The following is a 21,651-nucleotide window of genomic DNA, read 5'->3' as shown; positions in this document are numbered from 1 at the left end:
ATTTCTGAGGAAAATAACATCCAGTCCTGGTTTAACTCGGGCTCATTATGGTGGAAGTGGGTTCCAGGGCCAGGAAGTTTCATTGCTTTCCAAATAAATCTCACTAAACAGAGCTGTAATCCAAATTCCTCATCTTGCTGAGTCCTCCCCAAGTCCTCACGTTACGAGAAAGCTCTCGAAAGCTGGGCTTAGAAATCACACCTTATCCCTCCAGATATCACTTGTTGGGACATTTCAACAGACAGAACTGAGCCTAGAAGCAGTTCACTGAAAGAAACTTCTTTTTTTTAAAGTATGGAAGAAGTCAGACTGCTCATTTTCACCCAACAGTTTGTGATGGTTTCCACATAAAGGGGCAGAGCAGCTCTCTGACTCCAAAGCAGCTCATGAAAAGTTATGAAAAAGAAGGAGGCCCTTTAATATTCCTCCGGTTTGAGCCGTGACACAGAGGGTTTGCATTACCTCGCTCACTGCTGGCAAATTTAAGACATCAACTTTGATTATGTGACACAGGAGCTGGCAGGGGATCAATCAGGAGGTGCTGTGGGCGGGGGCGACAGCCAGGATGACCGGCCCGACTCGAGCAGCATAATGCTCTTTGTTTTGAAAACAAACAGGGATCTTCCGACCAATCACCTGAGAGAAAAAAGGCCGGGCGAACCCCTGCCATCCCTGACATGTGGCGCTCAGGGCGGGCGATCCCAGCTCGGCTCCTCAGCTGTGGAAGGAGGAACTCGTCACCGAGCGTAAACAGCTCTCTTGGCTCAGTTCTCCGAGCTAAAACACCCCCATCCCACCCCATCTACCCCTCGACACCCCGTCTCCTTGTGCCGTGTGGCGTCAGCTGCAATGAGCTCCAGATGTGGCCTGGCACCCCTCCAGTCACGGCACTGGATGTGGTTTGAAGGTAGTTTGGAAACACCGCCCACCAGCGGACCCAATGAAAGTTCCTCAGACTGCAGCCGGAGGTTTCTGTTGCGGGCTCGGACGCTTCTGGACGGCTGAGGGGAGACGGCGTCTGCCTCCTGTGTGTGCATGTTTTACTTATCGAACATGCTTTGAATAAGTAAGTATATGAGACAATAGCTGAAAGTATTTCCATGTGTTTCAGTAGATATGGAAATATCAGCATCCTTTATTCACCCCCAGGCCTCCATCCTTTGTTCTCTTTGCATATAAATACTGGTTCAGAAAGCACTCAGTAATGAGTCCAGCCTTCGATAAAGAGTCATCTGAGTGAGAGTGGTGAGATGAAAGCCAATAACTGCTAATCCTTTAAAGAAGGTCTGAAAGTTTCCTTTAAAAAGACACACAAACAATATGCGACGGTGAAGCTCTCCTTTAATTCTGCTTATTTTTCCATCACAGTAACAATAATTCACAAGAAGCACGAGGCGTGACTAATGAGCAGCCGGGATGTGTGGTCTGAGGTTACTGCTTCAACAAAAATACAAAGAGATCAACCATGAACATCTGCAGGAGCTCCGAGTTTTCACCGAAACACTGAGAGACATGAGAGTGTCCAGCAGGAGCAGCTCAGACGTGTTACAGCAGCAGACACAAGTTTAAGAGATGTCTGCCAACACAAATGTATGAAAACGACCTTTACATCATGTCATCTGCTGCAGCGATGGACTGATAACTTCATTAATTCACAGGAAATAAGCGAGCAGGATGGCATAAACAGAACTTGGCTGAACATCCACGATGTCTTACTATCAGCTGTAACAGCTGCACTGATGCTGTTCGAACAGTTACCCCGTTTAGTTTTCCAGCAGTGTGGAAGGATCGAATGAGGTCACTGTGTGAGCTGCCAGCTGAATCATGTGGGGTATTTTTTAGACTACAGCGCCCCCTGCTGCCAAACACTCGAAGTCCAGCAGGGCTCACACGCACTCGCTGGGCGGCCCGGAGAAGATGCCGGCCTCCAGTTTGAACACGAACTGCTTTGTCAAACGTGTTCAAGGCAAGCAGTCATTAATGCTGCAGTGAGTCACTTACAACGAGCTTTCTGACTCAAAATGCTGCATTTTGTGTAGTTTTTATGTCATTACAGCATCTTTCAAATCACTCTGATGGCATTAGTATTTATTTGTTGTTTTCTTTGCTTTTAAAGTCCAACAATTTCACTGCCCAATCAAATACCTCAGCTCTGAGCTGCTCTTCATGACACAGACACGGCTGATGTGCTGCTTCAGACAGGAAACAGGGAGAAAGAGGAATCTGACATGTGACAAAGGTTCCTGTCATGACCGTGTGATCATTCATCCACCAACATGCTCCAGATGCTGGTGAGACAGAAGCAGTCAAATGAAGTGAAATGAGTGTCATCCTGACTAAAGTGGACCTCACCTAGTGTGTTTTCATCTGTCTGCAGTAACTCACGCCCAGAGGCGGAGCGTCTGATGTCAGCGAGGTGGTTTTAAGAGCTCCTGCAGGTCTCCCTGCGGTGCCAGCTGGTAGGGAAGCTGCAGCCTCTTGTTCACCTGGCTGCAGAGTGCTGGACGCTGCTCCACAAGCAGCTCACACACCTCCTGATGACCCTGTTCTACAGCCTGCTCGAGCATTGAACACAACAAACACAGCCACAGATTAAACGACCATCAAACTCTGGAATGGTTTTATGATCTTATTGCTGGCAGGTCTGTACCTTATGTAAAGGTGATGCACCGTCATCATCACAGAGCATTGGGTCCGCTCTGTGCTGCAGCAGGAGTCTGACCACATCCAGATGACCACAGTAAGCTGATCGATGGAGCGGCGTGGCTCCACCTGGTGTCCGTGGAGACGCACAAGCACCATTCTCAAGAAGAAACCTGCAGACGGCCTGATGACCGCTGCGACTTGCATAGTGCTGCAACAAAACACAGCAAAATGTCTCAGGAGTTTAGATACATGAGAGCAGAGGACGCTAAAGCACACATAGACAAACGTCTTCACAGCACGCCCACCAGAGCTGTGTATCCAGCCGAGTCTCTCAGGTTAGGGTCTGTGCCCTTCTGGACCAACGACGAGACCCTCTGCAGGTCCCCATCCATGGCAGCAGACCAGATGCCTGCACAGAAGAACACACACACACACACACACACACACACACACACACACACAGCATGTGAATGCACTCCACTGAAAGCTCAGTCAAACCAGGAATGGATTAATGTTAGCTCGAGTTATTCAATGGAAGCTTAAACATGAAACACTTCGAAATTATTGAAAGGTTGCTCTATTATAACCAATTTAACCACATTACAGACACATGGACGCAAACCTCGTTCAAAATCCATTTCATTCAGCGTCTGGTAAACACTGGGAGAGGAGACAGGATGGGAGCAACACGCACAGTGGAGCCCGTCAGACGCCATTGTGTTAACGGGCACAAACAGGATAAAAACACGTTCAAACCTCAAACTGAACACGAGTTTCTGAGTTTATTTATAGCATATTTTCATTATGCTGCTTGACACTTCCGGGTTTCTTCTTCTTCTTCTGTTAGTGGTGGCTACCACTGACAGGACGAGCTTCTAAACACACAAGCCGAAAAATAAAGTTAAGAAGTCAATGAATGTTTAACCAAATGATAAAAAATAAAATGTATAATAATCTAATTACAGGTGAAGACACCGTGAGTGGCCTTTTACTTTACTTCTTGTTCGACGACACATACAACGGTTAACACAGCTAAACGTTTGCCCTAGACCACCAGACGTAAACGTGCTTACGTTACCACGAGCTGACCAATTGCAGAACTACCTTCAGAAGGCCCCCTTCACGGACTGTCTGTAGATCAGGCTTTCTTTGCGAAAAAAAAGCAGCAGCACGTAAATTTGTATTTTGGCTGCATCATGAATGTGAAAAGCTAAACTTTGCGTCGTTGCAAAGGATCATTTCAACATTTTATATAAGATCAAAAACCTACTCATCCTTTTTATTTAATTTATTGTTAATGTGACAAATATTTTCTATTCCCTTTAATGTTCTACATTGCTATTTGCACAATTTGTGTATGTGATGCGCTGATAATAAATATAATAACTGAAGTATAGTATAAAAGGACAGAGAGGGTGAGATATTAATCTTTTAGTCATAGCTGAGTTTGGGAATAACTTAATGTATGGACGCGCAGCACTAAAATGATTGTTTCTCCGAAAGCTCATGAAGGCATCTTCATTCTCATACTGCAGAGCAGATATTGGCTGCGACCTGCTTGGAGGCGGGCTTGGATGTTCCGGTCCCACCCATAATACCTTATTTGTCGGTTTAAAGTAGCATACAATGTAAATACTCAATTAAAGTACCTCAAACGTACTGAAGCGCAGTACTTGAGTAAATGTACTCTATAGCTGATTTTGTCACATTAATGTCAGCATTTCTTGTTTGTTGTTTCAGATTTCAGAATGATAAATAACAATAATATATTTATCATAACGCTAAAAGATTTGGTAAAAGGTGAACTTTGAAATTCAAGTAGTAACATGTTCATCATCATATTTAGATTTCTTTTCTCCAACACATTTACATCAGAGGGGGGCAAAACTGAGTTTTATGAAGGTACAGTGTCAACCACAACCAGTAAACTGACAGAGCCAAAGTAAACCTTTGAATGTGCAAAGGATTCGAGCCTCCTCCTTGTTGGTGGAGTGATGTTTGTGATGGCAGTCAAGCTTCTCAGCGTATGAATACATGACATATAAAACAATAGAAGAATATGTTATGACTGATTCAAGGGAAGCAACATTAACAAAAAGACAAAGTTGGATAAATCAAATCTTGAGTTTATTAAGTAAACAAAAGAAAAGAATTAAGATATGGATGAGAGAGGGACATCTAAACCCTGCAGAACAGCTGCCATCAGCACTGAGGGCTGGTCGGCCACAGCTGCACCTCTGGTTAACCTGCAGCCCAACAGAACAGAGAAAACAATGTCCAGCATGTCCATTCATCCTGGGACTCATCTGACGAGCCAATCAGGAAGCATTTCATCTCTGTTCTACGTGAGCCTCCTTTTTGAATGGGTTTTGTTTCTTGACTATCTGAGACACAATCAGCTCATTATCGTGAAATGTGACAATAAATACCAATTGGTAGCATTGTCTTAAATGTCTTCCAGGTGTCCTCGAGGAGGCTCTGTCCTTTGGAACTGAGCAACACACTGAACAGCTGAAAGTAGTAATTAGGGTTAAAAAAAAATGGAAATATAGGAGAGAGACAGAACCACTGATACCTTCAACAACAGTCAACCATGCAGAGTGATAAGAGAACCCGATTAAATTGCCCGCCAAGCAGGTGTACACCCCAGCATCATCCAGAGACACATTTCTCAGTTGGAGGACTTCGATGCCCTTGTTGGTGGCGGTACCATCAGCGGTCTAGAAAATGACAAAGGAAGCAGAACCAACAAGAGGCCCAAGAGGGGCAAGAGAACCATGAGTAAAGGATTCTGAAAGAGAAAGGGGGATGGAGGAGTGAATGAATGCTTTATAAAAAAGACTTAATCTGGCTTGTTGCATCAGGATTGGTCACAGTAAGCTCCTACCTTGAGGACGCGGACATACGGTAAACCATCAGGACCGACTCGGCTCCCGTTGACCTCAAAGTGCTTCAGCCACTGGATGTGAGGCTGGGGGTCGCCGAACACCTTGCACTCAAACTCCACGTCACTGCCCACCACCACTGTGCGATTCGCTGGCAGACCGGCCTGCAGGATTGGTTTGTGGGGCAAGTGCTCTGCAAAACAACAAAAACAAAATGAACATGATCCTGTAGATTCCCCCCACCCCCCTACCCCCCCTCAAAAAATAAATTGTCTATTTATTGCCAAAGGGGTCAAGGGACACCAGTGTTACCACTAAAGAAACTTACTCTGAGCTCTGGACTGTGATTCATAGAACAAATGGTGCACAAGTGAGTAACAGGGCAGGTCCCAGAGGAGTGATCACTGCCCTCGGATCCATCGTTGAAATAGGCTTAATCTATCAAATGGCTGACAACAGAGGTGTCCCTTTGTCTTACCTGTTGAAGTTTGTTGAGGCTTTTTCCTCGCTCGGGTTTGATTCTGGCCCGGGGCCCTTTGCTGCTTGCCGTCGTCCCCCCTCTCTCTATTCCGCCTTTCCTGTTTCTCTCCGGCTGACACAAACATAAAAAATAAAACTCAACAAAAACAAAGCTGATGAAAAGACCCTGTTCACCTGCATGAAGACTGTTTTTTTAGGGGAGGGTCACATTTGACTGGTTCGTCAGGTGGGAGATATTTTCTGAAACTGATCCAACATGACACAAGAGCTGCATGGATATACAGGAGATATGACCTGTGGACGGTAAATAGTTTAGTCACGTGGTCAATCCCTCGAATGCATCGCGATTAACCACATGTTTACTTTCACCACAGACCTCAGAGCATCCTGAGGACCTTTCCATCAGTTTCTGCAGAACAAGAGTCAGAAAAGACCCTTGTCTGGCAAATGTGAGGGTGGACAGCCAGGCTGGGGTTGGAAAAGTGGGAAAATAGGGAATATAGGAGAGAGACGGAATCACTGATACCTTCAACAACAGTCAACCATGCAGAGTGATGAGAGAGCCCGATTAAATTGCCCGCCAAGCAGGTGTACACCCCAGCATCATCCAGAGACACATTTCTCAGTTGGAGGACTTCGATGCCCTTGTTGGTGGCGGTACCATCAGCGGTCTAGAAAATGACAAAGGAAGCAGAACCAACAAGAGGCCCAAGAGGGGCAAGAGAACCATGAGTAAAGGATTCTGAAAGAGAAAGGGGATGGAGGAGTGAATGAATGCTTTATAAAAAAGACTTGATGTGGCTTGTTGCATCAGGATTGGTCACAGTAAGCTCCTACCTTGAGGACATGGACATATGGTAAACCATCAGGACTGATTTGGCTCCCGTTGACCTCAAAGTGCTTCAGCCACTGGATGTGAGGCTGGGGGTCGCCGAACACCTTGCACTCAAACTCCACGTCACTGCCCACCACCACTGTGCGATTCGCTGGCAGACCGGCCTGCAGGATTGGTTTGTGGGGCAAGTGCTCTGCAAAACAACAAAAACAAAATGAACATGATCCTGTAGATTCCCCCCACCCCCCTACCCCCCCACAAAAAATAAATTGTCTATTTATTACCAAAGGGATCAAGGGACACCAGTGTTACCACTAAAGAAACTTACTCTGAGCTCTGGACTGTGATTCATAGAACAAATGGTGCACAAGTGAGTAACAGGGCAGGTCCCAGAGGAGTGATCACTGCCCTCGGATCCATCGTTGAAATAGGCTTAATCTATCAAATGGCTGACAACAGAGGTGTCCCTTTGTCTTACCTGTTGAAGTTTGTTGAGGCTTTTTCCTCGCTCGGGTTTGATTCTGGCCCGGGGTCCTTTGCTGCTTCCCGTCGTCCCCCCTCTCTCTATTCCGCCTTTCCTGTTTCTCTCCGGCTGACACAAACATAAAAAATAAAACTTAACAAAAACAAAGCTGATGAAAAGACCCTGTTCACCTGCATGAAGACTGTTTTTTTAGGGTAGGGTCACATTTGACTGGTTCGTCAGGTGGGAGATATTTTCTGAAACTGATCCGACGTGACACAAGAGCTGCATGGATATACATGAGATATGACCTGTGGACGGTAAATAGTTTAGTCATGTGGTCAATCCCTCGAATGCATCGTGATTCACCACATGTTTACTTTCACCACAGACCTCAGAGCATCCTGAGGACCTTTCCATCAGTTTCTGCAGAACAAGAGTCAGAAAAGACCTTTGTCTGGCAAATGTGAGGGTGGACAGCCAGGCTGGGGTTGGAAAAGTGGGAAAATAGGGAATATAGGAGAGAGACGGAATCACTGATACCTTCAACAACAGTCAACCATGCAGAGTGATGAGAGAACCCGATTAAATTGCCCGCCAAGCAGGTGTACACCCCAGCATCATCCAGAGACACATTTCTCAGTTGGAGGACTTCGATGCCCTTGTTGGTGGCGGTACCATCAGCGGTCTAGAAAATGACAAAGGAAGCAGAACCAACAAGAGGCCCAAGAGGGGAAAGAGAACCATGAGTAAAGGATTCTGAAAGAGAAAGGGGATGGAGGAGTGAATGGATGCTTTATAAAAAAGACTTAATCTGGCTTGTTGCATCAGGATTGGTCACAGTAAGCTCCTACCTTGAGGACATGGACATATGGTAAACCATCAGGACCGACTCGGCTCCCGTTGACCTCAATGTGCTTCAGCCACTGGATGTGAGGCTGGGGGTCGCCGAACACCTTGCACTCAAACTCCACGTCACTGCCCACCACTGCTGTACAATTCGCTGGCAGACCGGCCTGCAGGATCGGCCTGTGGGGCGAACGCTCTGCAACACAACAAGAAGTTTGGCGAGCAGTGACGCAAACACACAATATCAAAGACAAACACATGTGCAATCATTCCAAAGTACACACGGCTGACAAATAAAACCTACCACTCATGAAGGTTTCTCTATTGGAAATGTTGGGGGCGAATGGCAAATAAAGCCGCCTGTGTCATTTCACAGATCTAACCGCCAAATTTCCAGCATTTCCTTTGAATATGAGAATTAATCCTCCTGCTGCTTTGACTGTATTAAAACAGATTAAGGACCATATTTTACGAAAGCACCTCAGAATAAAGTGGTCTGTCTTGGGACCAGGACCTATGAAAAGAATAACATTTTACATGTTGATCTAGTTGTATTGCTACTGTTATTAGTACTGTCAGCTCGACTCCAAGTTTGTCGTATCCAGTCACAGACTCACACATCTGAAAAACATCATTTCAAATGGTTTACAGAGACATAAAGTCACATAAAGTAATCCAGCGCACTCAAACATCATGTGTGCTTTCTGATCTTCTCTCATAGGTAATAATCAGGGGATCAGGAGTTCTGAACAATTCAAATGCAATTCTGCTCATTCATTTATTCTTATTATTAATATCCATCATGAAAAAAGGTTTGTCAGTTGCGTTAAGGGACCACCCAGAAGGACGTGTGAGTGTAATGTTTGATGTTATTAAGTAACTGCTGTTTACAGATCTGTTTGTATTTCCATGCTGCCTTTTTTTGGTATCGATGAATCGCCTCATGGACCAGATCAGACGATGTTTGTTCTTACCTACAGTGTTGGCAGGCCTGCACTGGGTCCTTAAAACCTGGGCAAATAAAGCCAGAAACAGAAGCACACTTGGCCTCATCAGCATCCTGCTGAGGGAGCTACAACCGCTGACGTCTCTGCGACTGCAACTCCATTCAGACCTTTGGGGCATCAGTGGTGGGTCATTCACAGTGCTCAGCTAAAAACACAGAAAATAATGAAGTGGGTGACGGTCACGTGAACAACTGCAGCATCTGGCCACAGAGAGTAACAGTTGGCCATCGTGGCTCCGTAAGAAGTGAGTCCGTTTTTGGAAAACTCCATGAAAAGTGCTTCTTTTGCCAGACAGAAGGAGCTGCAGAGAGCAATCGACCACGCTGTCTTTTCACTTTGCCTCTCTCTCACACACACTGAAACAACCAGGTTGGTTTCATGCAGGTATCAAAATAAAAAATCCTTGAATAGCCTCAGTAATGAAATGATAATAATTGTAATTTTGATGTGCGTTTTGTTAGTAAGTCCTGTAAAGTCTCTGATGGGCAAATGTCATATTGATATAAAAAAATCTCACAAACACGGTTTAAAAACATTTTTTCCTCCTACCTGTAGTGCTATTAATCCAGCTATGTCCGTCAGATGTGGGGTGAATCACACACACACACACACACACTAAGCGACAGAGTGTAACACACACAACTGTTATGACCCTGTATGAGTTTATCTACCAGAGTCTATTTTGATCTGTCAGGGGGTGAGCAGAGGACACAAACAGCTAAAGTCCAAGCACGACTGAATGAAGACAAACTGCTGCGGGCGAGGTGGCCGAGAGGTTCAGACAACGGACCACTAGTGTGGTTTGAATCACATCGCTGCAGTGGAGTTATCTTTGATTTTACATATCAATAAACTTTTTTAAGACAACTATGGACTGTGACAAACAGCCAGTGGAGCTGGCTGCTGGACACCAGGATAAAGTGACTGACATGATTTCAGGAAGTGAGACAAACACAAACAGGTGTTTAAGCTGATTGACAGTGTGATCGTTCATCCAAACAATATGCTGAGACTCATTATCTCCCAACACAAGGAAGCAAACTAAAGTCTTGTGGAGAATGCGGGCATCGATCCCGCTACCTCTCGCATGCTAAGCGAGCGCTCTACCATTTGAGCTAATTCCCCTGTGACTCTAAGCTAATTTAACTTTTGATAAGGCAGAGATGTTAGAGATTTGGTTAAGGCGATGGACTGAATCCAATCCTCCACCTGGTGTCACACAAGCACCATTCTCAAGAAGAAACCTGCAGACGGCCTGATGATTGCTGCAGCTTGCATAGTGCTGCAACAAAACACACAAAATGACTCAGGAGTTTAGATACAGGACACTAAAGCATGCACAGCCAAATATCTTCACAGCATGCCCACCAGAGCTGTGTATCCAGCCTCTCAGCCTCTCTGAACCTTTCCAGTTGGCAATACTGAATGATAGCACTCGCAGCTGCAGAAGTATCTTCAAGAGACAAGGTTTGACCACCCAGTGTGGCTCTGAATGCTCTCATCTCCTTTTCGACTTTGTTCTTTTGTTGAGTCATGTCAAGCCCATTGCTTGACATAGAAGCTTCTATTTCCTTCTTCTTCTGACTCAACAACTACAACACCTTTCTCAACTGGAGAAAACACGCTACTGAAGTCTTTAACCATTTTCCATGAAGAGGACTGGGTTATTAGCTGAGTTGTTGCATTTGGTGCATCTTTGATGATCACAGTGTTTACTATGGCCTCACCTTTGACCTCTGGATCGTCACTGCTGATAGAAGTGGACTTTACAATGTTAGTTGGCCATTCTCTTTCATTGTGCAGATCTTCTAGCCACCTGACCCACTGCTGCTGGTAGCTTTGAGGGATGTGCTCGCCCCAACTGTAGCTCAGCCTACAAAGGTTTTACAGCATCAATCTGGCAGGTAAGGTAAAGGGGGTCATACACTGAATTTACAATAGAAAAAATACCTTGTCTTGTGCCTGGTCTTTCCTGGGCTGCCATCTTGAACCTGAAGGTGTCGGTTTCTTCACACCACTGCAACCCCAGTGTTCTCTCAACAGTCCTGAGCGGCCTTTCTTAAGGCAAAGCTAGCACAGCTGGGTGATGATATTGCGCCAAACAGATGAACTGTCATTCTGTACTCAGTGAGATGTTGTGTCAGAGAGGAAGCAGAGGAAATCTATGTCCTGTTTTGCAAAATTGACTTGGTGATACTTTGCCTGTATATCTGCCATCACTGCAATAGGTTCTTGACGAAACCTTGTGAGCACTCCAAGTAGAGAATTTGTCAAGTCCGGTCCTTGCAGTAACTGACTGTTGAGTGAGGGACCTTCAAAGCTTGCACCACAATCAAAAACCACTCTCAGGGTTCCCTTTTTTGGATGCTGTGCAGCACGATGTGGGATGTACCAGACTTTGCCTGCTTTCCCTTCCAGCTGGTGTTCTGGCACCCTCTCTGCGTAACCTTTATTTATGACATCACTGAGAAACTGAGTGTATGCTTCTTTAAATGTAACATCTTTTTGCAATTTCCTTTTCAGACAGCGAACCCTCTGCTCAGCGACGTGACGGTTATTGGGCATAACAACATCGTCATTTCTGAAAGGTAATCTCAAGCAATAATGCCCATTGTTAAGTTCGGCCGAGCTGTTCATAATGTCAATAAATTTTAGAACTACTTCCTTTTCCATTGATTCGAGCCTGTGAGACTTTGTTTCCATTTTTATGATTTGGTGATGAAATGGATGTGTCCTGAATGTTTCCAAAAACTGGATTAGAAACAATAGACACTTGTCTCTCAATGAATTTGACAATGTCACTTAAACCTGCTTGACATTGGTGCCTCTCCTGCAGCTCATGGGCACCGTTCCTCCATTTTTCCCTCAATTTATAAGGTAGTTTCAGGATAATAGCACGCATGTTAGATGGCATGTTCATCTCTGACATGTAACGTCATGTAATGTTGGACATCCTCCATAGCATTACAACAGACACGGGGAAACAATGAAAAAGCTTGCAAAGCCTTGATGTCCTCTGATTTCACCGGTGGCCATCCCAGAGCTTTCTCCATACATGCACTAGCTATTTTTTGCTCATTTCCAAATCGTTCCTGTAAGAGTTCTTTTGCTCTTTGGTATCCCCTGTCAGGTGGCATTGTCCCTTTGTATATTGTTCCAGGAAATACAGGCGGTCCATACTGCTAGCTGCCTTTCCTTCCACCCTGTGCTGCAATGCTCTTATAAATGCACTATACTCAAGTGGGTCTCCATCAAAGGGTGGTATATCTCTTGGAGGGAGTGACAGTGAGGACTGTTGCTGTATCAGAAGAGCTGTAATGTCATTTTGCCGTTGCATGGTGGTTAACAGATTGCATTGATCCACATCGGTTTGCATTAGGTCAGTGTGTTGAATGGGTTCCTGCATAAATTTCATGCTGGGTTCCTGTGTGTGATGCACATGAAATGTTTCCTGAGTTCTTTGAAGCACACTTAGCTTTGGATTCAGAACATAAGGCCTTTGTCCACCATGTGCAAAATTTTCCTTGGGTCGTGCACCCATTGATATGGCAGCTTTGCTCCCTCCTAGTGATGGATGATGGAACTGGTGGTTTGACTGGTTGAACTGAGCCTCCATTGGCACTGCAGCTTTACTGCTGCCTGTAGGTGGATGATGGCGCTCGTGGTCTGACTTTGTGGGCTGTGCATCCATTGACATTGCAGCCTTGCTGCCTCCTGATGGTTTATGATGGAACTGATGGCTTGACTTTGTGGGCCAGCTGCCATTACAAGGAGAGAAGCCCTTTCAGCCTTTGCTTTTAAACATGCAGAGGAGGCTGAAGACCATGAAGACCAGCTGATGAACATGTTTTACAACCAACATTAGAAATGCTATCAGCAGGAGCAATATCGTCATTGACTTCAGAAACAGCAGCATTGTCAAGCATGTCTGTGTTTGCAGCAGCATCATTGTTAAACACATTTGTATTTACAGCAGCAGCAGCAGCAGCAGCAACGTCATTGTCACCTTCAGTGTTGTCATCATCATCATACTCATCTTGGTCCTTTTTATCAAGTAACCACTCTTCAACTTTTTGTATTATTTCATTATTATATTGCATTCGGGTTTCATACCATTCATCTTGTTTTAACATTTCATTCTCAGGTAATATAGATTTCAATGATTGATGCAACTCTTTGGTTTCCACACACAACTTTAAGAACACTTCACGCATTGTTTGCACTTCAGACACATTTCCCTTTGAAGTCATGAGTTGCTGAACTTCCTTTGTTAATTTATGGAGTTTCTTTATTCTGAGATTCCTTTCCCTTTGTTGTGATATTATTTTTGCTTCCAATGCTTTAACAGTGAGCTTGATTGGTCTTTTATCACGTTCGCTTTCCTTTTCACTTTGATTGACAGCTGCAGCCACGTCACCCATTTTGACTGATTTAAAGGCCCGAGGCTTTGTTTGAGTTGTAGCAGGATTTACCTGTATCCCTTTTGTGAGAAGGCCAATCTCTTCCACACAGAGATTAGAAGATTAGAAGATAACACAATATAATGGAATACAGCAGCATAGTATAATAATATGAAATGATATGGATTAATAGCATATCATATTATTGTATATTATTTACAGATTTGGGTGTTAATTAAATGGCGATATACTGATTCAATGTTCAACAGGATTTTGTTGCCACATTTCAGGCTGCTTCAATATTTAAAACATTCAGACAGAAGGAGCAGTTCATTAAGGGAAGGCTGAACTGTTTGTAGGTGTGTTTCAAGGTGTGAGCGTCCCAGAAAGCATTTCCAAAGCCTTTCATCTCTTCATACTCCCACCCTCATGATGGTGTACACAAGACCTGCGAGCCGGTTTAGCTTCTAGCTGCAGCTGCAATCACAGTTTTCTCTGGATTATCTCTATTTACACTGCCAGGACCTGCAGTCACGGGAAGCATCCTCTCCTCATCTGTCTTTCCACAGAACATGTCCCAAACAGGATCAGGAGCAAACAGAGGAAACATCAGCCAGCAAGAGGAATTCAAGGTTGTTATTGTAGGAGACAAGCGTTGTGGGAAAACGTCGCTATTCACAGTTTACACTAGAGGAGTCTTTCCAGAGGTACGTGGTACACAGTCGTCAGTGGATCTGCAGTATTTTCTGTATCCCAAAGTAGGATTGAATGCTGCCTGAAATCCACTTTAGATGAAACATAATAAAATGCTTTAACTCAAATAAACAGTCAAGTACTGAGAGACAAAACCAATCATTTTCTTTCAGGAATACGTCCCTACTGTGTTTGACGAAAGTGTTGTAAGTTCGCGGCATAGAGGGCAACACTGCCGGCTCCATGTCTTCGACACCGCAGGTGAGCTCTCAGTCTTCACGCACACTTTTCAGATCATCTTGTTGAACAGGTAGTCCGAGTCTGTGGAAGGCGTGTCCCATTATTCCTCAACAGGACCAGAGAAACACAATCACATGCCTGTTTGTTTTCAGCCTAAAGTGGCCGAAACAATACATTTATCCTGGTTAAAAGGACTTGAGGGGTTTTTTATTATTATTATTTTATTATAAAAGTGCTGAATTTGATCATTTCAAGTGCAGGTTTTGATGTTGTCCACATCAGGTCAAGAGGAATACGACCGCCTGCGGCCTCTCTCCTACCACGACGTTAACGTGGTGCTGATCTGCTACGACGTCATGAGTCCTTCAAGCTTTGAGAACGTCTTCACAAAGGTATTTCTAAGTGGTGTCTTCACTGTTGTCTTCTTCAGAGTTGATGTAAAATAAGTCTAGGAATCACACTTTGAGGTGACCTCCCATCTCGACCTTTTCATTATAAACATCTTGCAGTTTGTGCTGTGCAGAAATAGTGTTCAGTGTCTTGTAGTGGTTCCACGAGGTGCAACGCCACTGCAACGGGGTGCCCATCATCCTCGTTGGGTGCAAAGCAGACCTACGGAAAGACGAAGCCCTGATGAAGAAGATGTCGTCATCGGGCCAGAATGCAGTCACATACATCCAGGTATCGAGCTGAACAGAAGGATGAGGCGTGCACTGTTACCTGCTGGTGGAGTTATATTACCTTAGGTCATTTGTGGGAATTCTGTTCTGACAGGGAGAAGAGGCCAGAAGGAAGCTCGGCGCCATGCTGTACTTAGAGTGCTCGGCCAAATACAGAGAAAATGTGGACGACTTATTCAGAGAAGCGACAAAGCAGGCGTTCATGGGGACAAGAGTGAGAGAGTGGGGGAGTGTGTGTGCTCTGCTCTGATGCTCGCTCATGGCTCTGACTGACTGACACAAACTGCATCCAACTGCATGTCCGGACACATTTCCTGTGTGGTTTTCCTTTGACTTCATCGTCTATTTCTAAATAGATGTAGTGTAAGATTAAACTGGTTCCCTGTTTTGTTTTCATGGCATTTTTTGTGCTTTCAAGTGCTAAAAGACACACTGATAAAAAAAATGCACATAAAACTCACAAATCATCTCAGACGTGTTTTATTCTCAAACAACAACAACAACAAAAAGACCCAGTGACTCTTAGCAGCTGAAGAAGCTGCAGCATCGTGAGCTGCGAACACCACACATGAGCAAAACTTAACAATTACAGAGTTTGCTAAAAATCCACTGCTAAGCTGTGCATTGACAAGCAGAGGGAGCTCTCTATATACAGTAACATACACAGCATTAAATAAATAAACCACAAAATGAACCTCAGAAAAACGCCTTTTGTTTGCATTGATCTGTTTTTAAAGAAGGCACTTGGTGATTCCTATCAGAGGTGTCCAAGTGTGTGTGTGCAGCTGACCTTAACACACCTATTTTCCCTCCTGTAAGAAGTCTTCCAGAAACATGATCAGCAGTGCTTTGGAGAATAATGACTAGCAGTCTGTAAGTTATTAACCGTTAATGGCTCCTTGTTCTCTGCTTCACAGCACAGAGACATCATCATCCAGCAATTTGAATGCAAACTATGGGAGCTTGTGGTCTGCAGAGGCTTTGGCATTACCATGACTCAGCAAAGACCAGATCTGAGTGACAATAATGACCACAGCAGATTTGATATACATGCTGCAGGCTACAGCATTCACATGATAAAAAGACAAACTCATGATCATCATTTAGATTAACATGGTTACACTGTGTGTTTGTTGACCAAAAGCCTAAATAAAAAAAAGAAAATACGATCATCGTTACTAACTTAGGGGAGAATAAGATACACTGATCTGAAAATCATGTCATGGCGCATCACATGAGAGAATAAGCGATAATAAAGAATTGTCCTTCAGCTCTAAATATGTGCACGTTTCCTACTCTGAGCTCTTTGTACCAGTGCCACAGTACAGACGGTAAAGTAAAGAAAATGATCAAATCCAGATAAAACAATTCCAAAATGTGCCACAGGACAAAAAGAACACACACTCAAACCATCTATGACCTAAAAACAACGTGTGACCATGCTCAGCTTGTAAACTATGGTACAAAACAACAGTTCCAACACGTGCATGCTTGTAACACTACATTCAACAATACTTCTCTTTTTAGATTACACTGCATTTCAATTGCAAAAGCAACGTGAAATCGAGCAGATTTTTACTCGAGATTGACCCTGATGACTCCTCTGAAAGAAGAAAAATGAGTTTCTGGACACAGATTCCATCATCAGGCTCATTTTGAGTCTCTCCTGCTATAAAAACATGTGCACTGAAGTCACACTTTGGCTAAAAACAGTCCCTGACTATCGTTCATTTTAAGAGATTCAGTTTGCGAATACTGCTGCTGATGTGACATTAACAGATCCAGATCACATCGTGATTTTCCGACGCATACAGGTGTTTGGTGCTCTGCAAATAGTACAAAGTAAATCACTGAGACGACTGAAAAACATCAGGGAAAAGGAAAGCAGCAAACATCTGACACAACCTAAACTAAGTGGTAACCCAAATAAAAAGGTCCTACAAGCAAACGTTCAGTCCAGTGAGCGATGTGAGTATTAAGCAAACCAAAGTACAGTACTGACTTTCTGTATCTCTTAATTGCAAGATTCTTGCAGGTTTGAGTTGATTCTGCATTGAACACACTTATTTCAAGTTGCTTTGGATGAAAGCATCAGATAAATAAATGTAACTCCTTCTATAACTTTGGTTTTAAATCAGGCAGATGGGGACTGTAATAAATCTGATGTCTCGGTCAGACACTTTGAATAAAGGTTCGGTAAAGCTCTCTACAAAGTCGTGCAAACACGAGAAGAGGGGAAATCAATGCAACCCACCCTCGGACATCATGGCATGAAGGCCACAGGTGGATGCTGCTGAGGGGGTGAGTTATACACACGCCTCCATCAGCAGCACAGAGACACTGTGAGGTAACTGTGAGTTGATTCATTTGACCCAAATTTTCCCAGTGTGGCTGATACTGAGCACTGTGCAGTACAGCTCTGTGTCGTAGTTTGTAGCGGGGTGTTTAACTTGATAAAAAATGAGAAAAGAGGGTATCCCAAGTACAGATGTGAAGTCCTTCAGTGGCTTCAGCCCTAAAATAAGTAATGTTCAATATGATGAAACATGTCATGTAAGAAGCCACTGAGTGGTTTGTGTCTGACAGCAAAAGATTTACCTTCAAATTAAAGGTAAAATGCTTTTCCTAATATATGATGTGTAGACATTTGTGAACATGCATTGTCCAAAAAGAAGCTAGCAACTTCAAAAAGAGCATCATAATATATAAACATAAAAAATAAAAGCTTTGAGAAGACATTTCACAATAAAAGCACTGTTTAATGTCCATAGCTGATGCATGCTAACCGGCTCGACTCAGGGGAAATGCACCGCGGCCTTCAGGTCGTCGTTCTCGGCTCTGTGGTCCAGCTGGTTCTGGAGCCGAATGACCTGCTCCAGCTCCCGGATCTGCCGGTCCGTTTTGTGACTGACGAGCGTGCGGTAAAAGTGGACGGCGAACACGATGAAAACGATTCCGAACGGCACCATGATGCAGGTGGAAGCGATGGCTGCGGCCTCGCCGGAACTTATGGTGCCTTTGCCTTCTTCAGATTTGCTTTTGAGGGGTAAGAACTTCACCCAGCAGAGCAGCATCACCTCCGTCAGGAAGAGCAGAGTGCCGATGACTGTGGAGAAGGCCCAGGCCAGTTCTATGTGGCGGTGCATGCGCTCGTGGGGGGACTCGTTGACAGAGTTGAGGTTGTGGACGTTGCTCACAGCCTCGAGGTTCGGGAGGATGCAGGTGCTGATCATGAGGGCAAACAGGTGCACTGCAACCAGGACTGTGGTGCAGGCGCTGAAGGCGATCAGCAGCCCTGGAGGATAGTTAAAATCCCGCTCCAGCTGCACCTCCACCATGGCAACCTGGGAAAAACATGCAAGAAAAATGTCAATACTTGCAACACAGAGGAAATGTCTGTGTTCATCTTCACATGCAACTGGGGAATTTTATCATGATTTCTTCACGCACTTTCAGAGCAGTCATTCTTGTTTTGGTTCTTTGTGTTTGTCAAAAATCAGGAAGTTTTGGAATTAAAGCTGGATCAGACTGCAGAGTCAGAGTCTTTACAAATGCAGTAAACTATCATATCACACCACCTACCAGAACCCCCTTTAAACCAAACTGCATCCGTAAACAACACCATAAACATGGCTGTCATATTCGTATTACTGTTTGTACATAAAAACAGCTTCATGTGTCAATCAAATCAAATATAAGTATTCTCTGATTCTCTAAATCAAACAGCTTGTGGACAAAAATTTAAATTAAGGCCTCATTAATAAAAGGTTTGAGGGGCCCTGTGTTGCTTACACAGAGATCTGCACACAAATTACATTTGGATGTACAAATAAAAGCCAAATGTGCTAAAACAGAAGAGACATTTTCATAAATATCTGTCACTCCTGACGATCAATTAGTCGTTAACATGTCAGAAAAATGTCACCAGCGTTTCTCAAAAGTTTACTGTCATGCAGGAGTAAAGAAGTCAGATAATTTTTACATTTCTATTTAAGAAGCTTTATTTTCTTAAGAACTCAAACCGATTAATCGATTGGCAAAATGGTTTATCAATTTCACAGCTGACCTCTAATCGATTAATCGCAGCAGCTCTAATCATGATTAGTAGAAGTGTTTCACATTTCAGAAACGAAGTATTTCTTAACTTTTGGATCCAAATGTAGGAAACAGATGTTGATTTTTATGTTAAAAACAAAACAAAAATCGAGGTAAACAGGATGATGTTGACGCTCCAGCGGTGGCACCGCGCGGTCTACTTGTTATGGCGGAAGATTAACCGAGACTTGAGGGTGTGTAGGCGAGCCTTCTGAACTTTGCATGAACGGTTTTATCCTGTCGATCCGTTATTACCGCACTGGACTTACGTCTCACGCAAAGTCACACGCAACAACCTGTGACCTTTTCATTCTCACGCGCTGGGGTCGCCGCGCTGTCCTCGGGGACATAAAGGGACCATTAATAGACAGTATCGGCGCACAGGAGCCGTCACCAGGCCTGCGAAGAGTCACGATCGCCGCGGCCCTTGAAAACAATCATCTGCGTCACATCTGCGGTTCCTGCCGAAGGGCCGCACGCACGCTGCGAACACCGCGAGCGCCGAACCGGAACCAGCGAGGCTTCACTTACCATCGCGAATCCCGACAGCAGAGCCGAAGTGCGGCTGGTGGCTTTTAACTTGGCTCGACTCAAGTAGAGTTTTCTCCATGACAGAGCCTGCATGGAGTGCTCGTTCAAACTCATTCCGAAAGTTGCTCCAAAGTTTTAAAGAGTATAAATGTTCCGGACGGGGGATGAGGATTTACAGGACGGCGCTCGGCGAGGTCGACGGAAGGAAGGCGCTCGCAGAGAAAGTAGTTCCGATGAGGAGCGACATCTAATAAACACTAGACTGAGGGAGACATCAAACTATGTCAAAACTTTCCTGCAACAGCTGACCTGCTGTCAGAGTCTACGAGGAAGCTCAAGATACCCACAATCCAACGCTGCGCACGGACGCTGCCACGCGCCGCCGCACGGTGACGCACTGAGTCTGTGCAGCGTGTCGTCCGTTCAACACGCAGACAAAGCCGCGGTCCGTGTTTCTGGAACCAAGCAAAAACATGCATGAATCTGACTGAAGTCTGGTGCTGCCCTTTATTTCAAACAGCCATTAAAGGTTCTTACGGCTGTCTCGACCATCTGCAAAGACATGGTTAGAAAACTGTACTTTTATTTCTACCACAGTGGTGACATGATTCATTATCTTTTATGGCTGTATCTAGTTTTCCCTTTGTGCGTTAATAAAGTAATATTAGCTAAATAGACTTTCATATTAACTGTCTCAACACTGGACAACAGGGACATTTGCTCAAGCAGTACTTCAATACAAGTGTGAGCTACTTGTACTTATTGAGTATTACTCAACACTGCAGTTTGCAGGCAAATCGTGTGTATTTGACACCTTGTGTGCTTTAGCACTTTCTTACCAGTTACTTTGCAGATTTAGGTTATTAATACAAAACATAAAACAGCCAATTAACTATCATATCATGCATGTTAAGATACACAGCACACTTTTACTGCACCACCAGTGATGCTCACACATTAATGCACCACTAATTCTAATCTTAAAAATGGGTCATTCTGCATCATGCATACTTCTACTTTTGGGACTGAATATTTTGTTGCTAATGTTTAGGTTGTTAGTACATCCACCATAAAATTAAAAGCTTATTTCTGTCGTCGTGCTGCTGCAGCACAGGAAAAAGTCTGAAAAGTCTGAATAATCTGAAGTGTGTAGACACAGAAACAGTAACAGCAGGTCCTGATATGACCTGGAGGTCAATTAAGTGAGGAGGATTTGCACTTCTGACCACTGGATACAAGAGAATGAAGACAGTAATCGCTGCTTAATGCTACAAATCAGTTGCAGAAACACATGCACATGTTTGTGTTACTAAGAATCTATAGAGAGACTTAGACTTAGACTTAGACTGCTTCTTTATAATCTATAATATGGCTCAGTTCAGTTGTGGACATTTACTGGATAATACAGTAGTTTCTGGTGCCGCTGTGGAGTCAGTAAACAGGATTTAGATTTATAAGGGACACTTATAATGTCCCTGCACACCTGGAAATTTTAATTTGAAGTCTTCACCAGATGTAATTCCACAGTCTGAAGGAGTCGTAGGCATGAAAATTAATAGGGCTTTGCCCTATTCTCTGACTTCTTTCTCAAGCTGTCTGCCATAGATTGATTCCTGATATTACCACTGGATGACGCTAAAGTAACACCCTAAACACAATGACATTACATGGTTCATTATAATATCGTCATCTTTATATCATGCAGTCCTGATTAAACCACTGACACATTCCTTGTTGTGTTGACTCTGCACACAAGCACGCTGAGTCTAAAATGAAGCAATAAATTAAATGTGAAAGTGCTGTCTCTCTCCTTTAATTTGAGTATCATCATCAGATCAACAGTGCGA

The 21,651-nt window shown here is 44.1% G+C and overlaps 4 protein-coding genes and 1 non-coding gene across 9 annotated transcripts; 1 reads left to right on the top strand and 4 right to left on the bottom strand.

The window, feature by feature from the left end:
- Positions 1–1,322: 1,322 nt before the first annotated feature.
- ankrd39 (ankyrin repeat domain 39) lies at positions 1,323–3,716 on the bottom strand. The gene is made up of 4 exons (XM_076729910.1): positions 3,269–3,716; positions 2,952–3,055; positions 2,651–2,854; positions 1,323–2,555 (listed from the first exon to the last, which is right to left on the bottom strand). Exons 1-4 carry the CDS (start codon positions 3,360–3,362, stop codon positions 2,409–2,411), a joined length of 549 nt encoding a protein of 182 aa, XP_076586025.1. The 5' UTR covers positions 3,363–3,716; the 3' UTR covers positions 1,323–2,408.
- Positions 3,717–4,817: 1,101 nt separating this feature from the next.
- On the bottom strand, positions 4,818–11,199 carry LOC143320545 (fibroblast growth factor receptor 1-A-like). 2 transcript variants are annotated; one of them, XM_076730301.1, is made up of 12 exons: positions 11,116–11,199; positions 10,893–11,038; positions 9,133–9,310; positions 8,164–8,354; positions 7,853–7,997; positions 7,325–7,438; positions 6,849–7,039; positions 6,538–6,682; positions 6,010–6,123; positions 5,534–5,724; positions 5,222–5,366; positions 4,818–4,892 (listed from the first exon to the last, which is right to left on the bottom strand). In XM_076730301.1, exons 3-12 carry the CDS (start codon positions 9,281–9,283, stop codon positions 4,888–4,890), a joined length of 1,392 nt encoding a protein of 463 aa, XP_076586416.1. In that variant the 5' UTR covers positions 9,284–9,310; positions 10,893–11,038; positions 11,116–11,199; the 3' UTR covers positions 4,818–4,887. The 2 variants fall into 2 exon arrangements, with proteins under 2 accessions (XP_076586416.1, XP_076586415.1); XM_076730300.1 differs by having other exon boundaries at positions 4,824–5,366.
- trnaa-agc (transfer RNA alanine (anticodon AGC)) lies at positions 10,218–10,290 on the bottom strand. Its single transcript has one exon. It is a non-coding gene; the product is annotated as a tRNA-Ala (tRNA).
- On the top strand, positions 11,033–15,557 carry LOC143320548 (rho-related GTP-binding protein RhoF-like). Of its 3 annotated transcripts, XM_076730304.1 has the most exons (7): positions 11,033–11,069; positions 11,689–11,753; positions 14,135–14,272; positions 14,432–14,519; positions 14,781–14,890; positions 15,045–15,179; positions 15,273–15,557. In XM_076730304.1, exons 3-7 carry the CDS (start codon positions 14,138–14,140, stop codon positions 15,426–15,428), a joined length of 624 nt encoding a protein of 207 aa, XP_076586419.1. In that variant the 5' UTR covers positions 11,033–11,069; positions 11,689–11,753; positions 14,135–14,137; the 3' UTR covers positions 15,429–15,557. The 3 variants fall into 3 exon arrangements, with proteins under 3 accessions (XP_076586419.1, XP_076586421.1, XP_076586420.1); XM_076730306.1 differs by lacking the exon at positions 11,033–11,069 and having other exon boundaries at positions 11,677–11,753; XM_076730305.1 differs by lacking the exons at positions 11,033–11,069; positions 11,689–11,753 and adding an exon at positions 13,142–13,219.
- An 86-nt stretch (positions 15,558–15,643) lies between these two features.
- On the bottom strand, positions 15,644–20,149 carry LOC143320547 (calcium release-activated calcium channel protein 1-like). Of its 2 annotated transcripts, none has more exons than XM_076730302.1 (2): positions 19,805–20,149; positions 15,644–18,522 (listed from the first exon to the last, which is right to left on the bottom strand). In XM_076730302.1, exons 1-2 carry the CDS (start codon positions 19,916–19,918, stop codon positions 17,974–17,976), a joined length of 663 nt encoding a protein of 220 aa, XP_076586417.1. In that variant the 5' UTR covers positions 19,919–20,149; the 3' UTR covers positions 15,644–17,973. The 2 variants fall into 2 exon arrangements, with proteins under 2 accessions (XP_076586417.1, XP_076586418.1); XM_076730303.1 differs by lacking the exon at positions 19,805–20,149 and adding an exon at positions 19,543–19,600 and having other exon boundaries at positions 15,650–18,522.
- Positions 20,150–21,651: the final 1,502 nt, after the last annotated feature.

Source organism: Chaetodon auriga, chromosome 5 (genome assembly GCF_051107435.1).
Source record: "Chaetodon auriga isolate fChaAug3 chromosome 5, fChaAug3.hap1, whole genome shotgun sequence".
Lineage (NCBI taxonomy): Eukaryota > Metazoa > Chordata > Actinopteri > Chaetodontiformes > Chaetodontidae > Chaetodon > Chaetodon auriga.
This window is presented reverse-complemented; position numbering and strand designations above follow the sequence as displayed.

Bases quoted from the DNA above. Each gene is read 5' to 3' on its own strand.
- ankrd39 (XM_076729910.1), bottom strand. From the start codon at position 3,362: ATGGCGTCTGACGGGCTCCACTGTGCGTGTTGCTCCCATCCTGTCTCC. The intron at 3,056-3,268 runs GTTTGCGTCCAT...TCTTCTGTGCAG, and splicing joins TGAAATGGATTTTGAACGAG to GCATCTGGTCTGCTGCCATG. The intron at 2,556-2,650 runs GTACAGACCTGC...ATGCTCGAGCAG, and splicing joins GTGCATCACCTTTACATAAG to GCTGTAGAACAGGGTCATCA.
- LOC143320545 (XM_076730300.1), bottom strand. From the start codon at position 9,283: ATGCCCCAAAGGTCTGAATGGAGTTGCAGTCGCAGAGACGTCAGCGGT. The intron at 7,998-8,163 runs GTAGGAGCTTAC...GTCATTTTCTAG, and splicing joins CATATGTCCATGTCCTCAAG to ACCGCTGATGGTACCGCCAC. The intron at 7,040-7,324 runs GTAAGACAAAGG...GTTGTTTTGCAG, and splicing joins GCCTCAACAAACTTCAACAG to AGCACTTGCCCCACAAACCA.
- LOC143320548 (XM_076730304.1), top strand. From the start codon at position 14,138: ATGTCCCAAACAGGATCAGGAGCAAACAGAGGAAACATCAGCCAGCAA. The intron at 14,891-15,044 runs GTATTTCTAAGT...AGTGTCTTGTAG, and splicing joins TTGAGAACGTCTTCACAAAG to TGGTTCCACGAGGTGCAACG. The intron at 15,180-15,272 runs GTATCGAGCTGA...CTGTTCTGACAG, and splicing joins ATGCAGTCACATACATCCAG to GGAGAAGAGGCCAGAAGGAA.
- LOC143320547 (XM_076730302.1), bottom strand. From the start codon at position 19,918: ATGAGTTTGAACGAGCACTCCATGCAGGCTCTGTCATGGAGAAAACTC. The intron at 18,523-19,804 runs GTAAGTGAAGCC...TGTTTTTCCCAG, and splicing joins TGCTGTCGGGATTCGCGATG to GTTGCCATGGTGGAGGTGCA.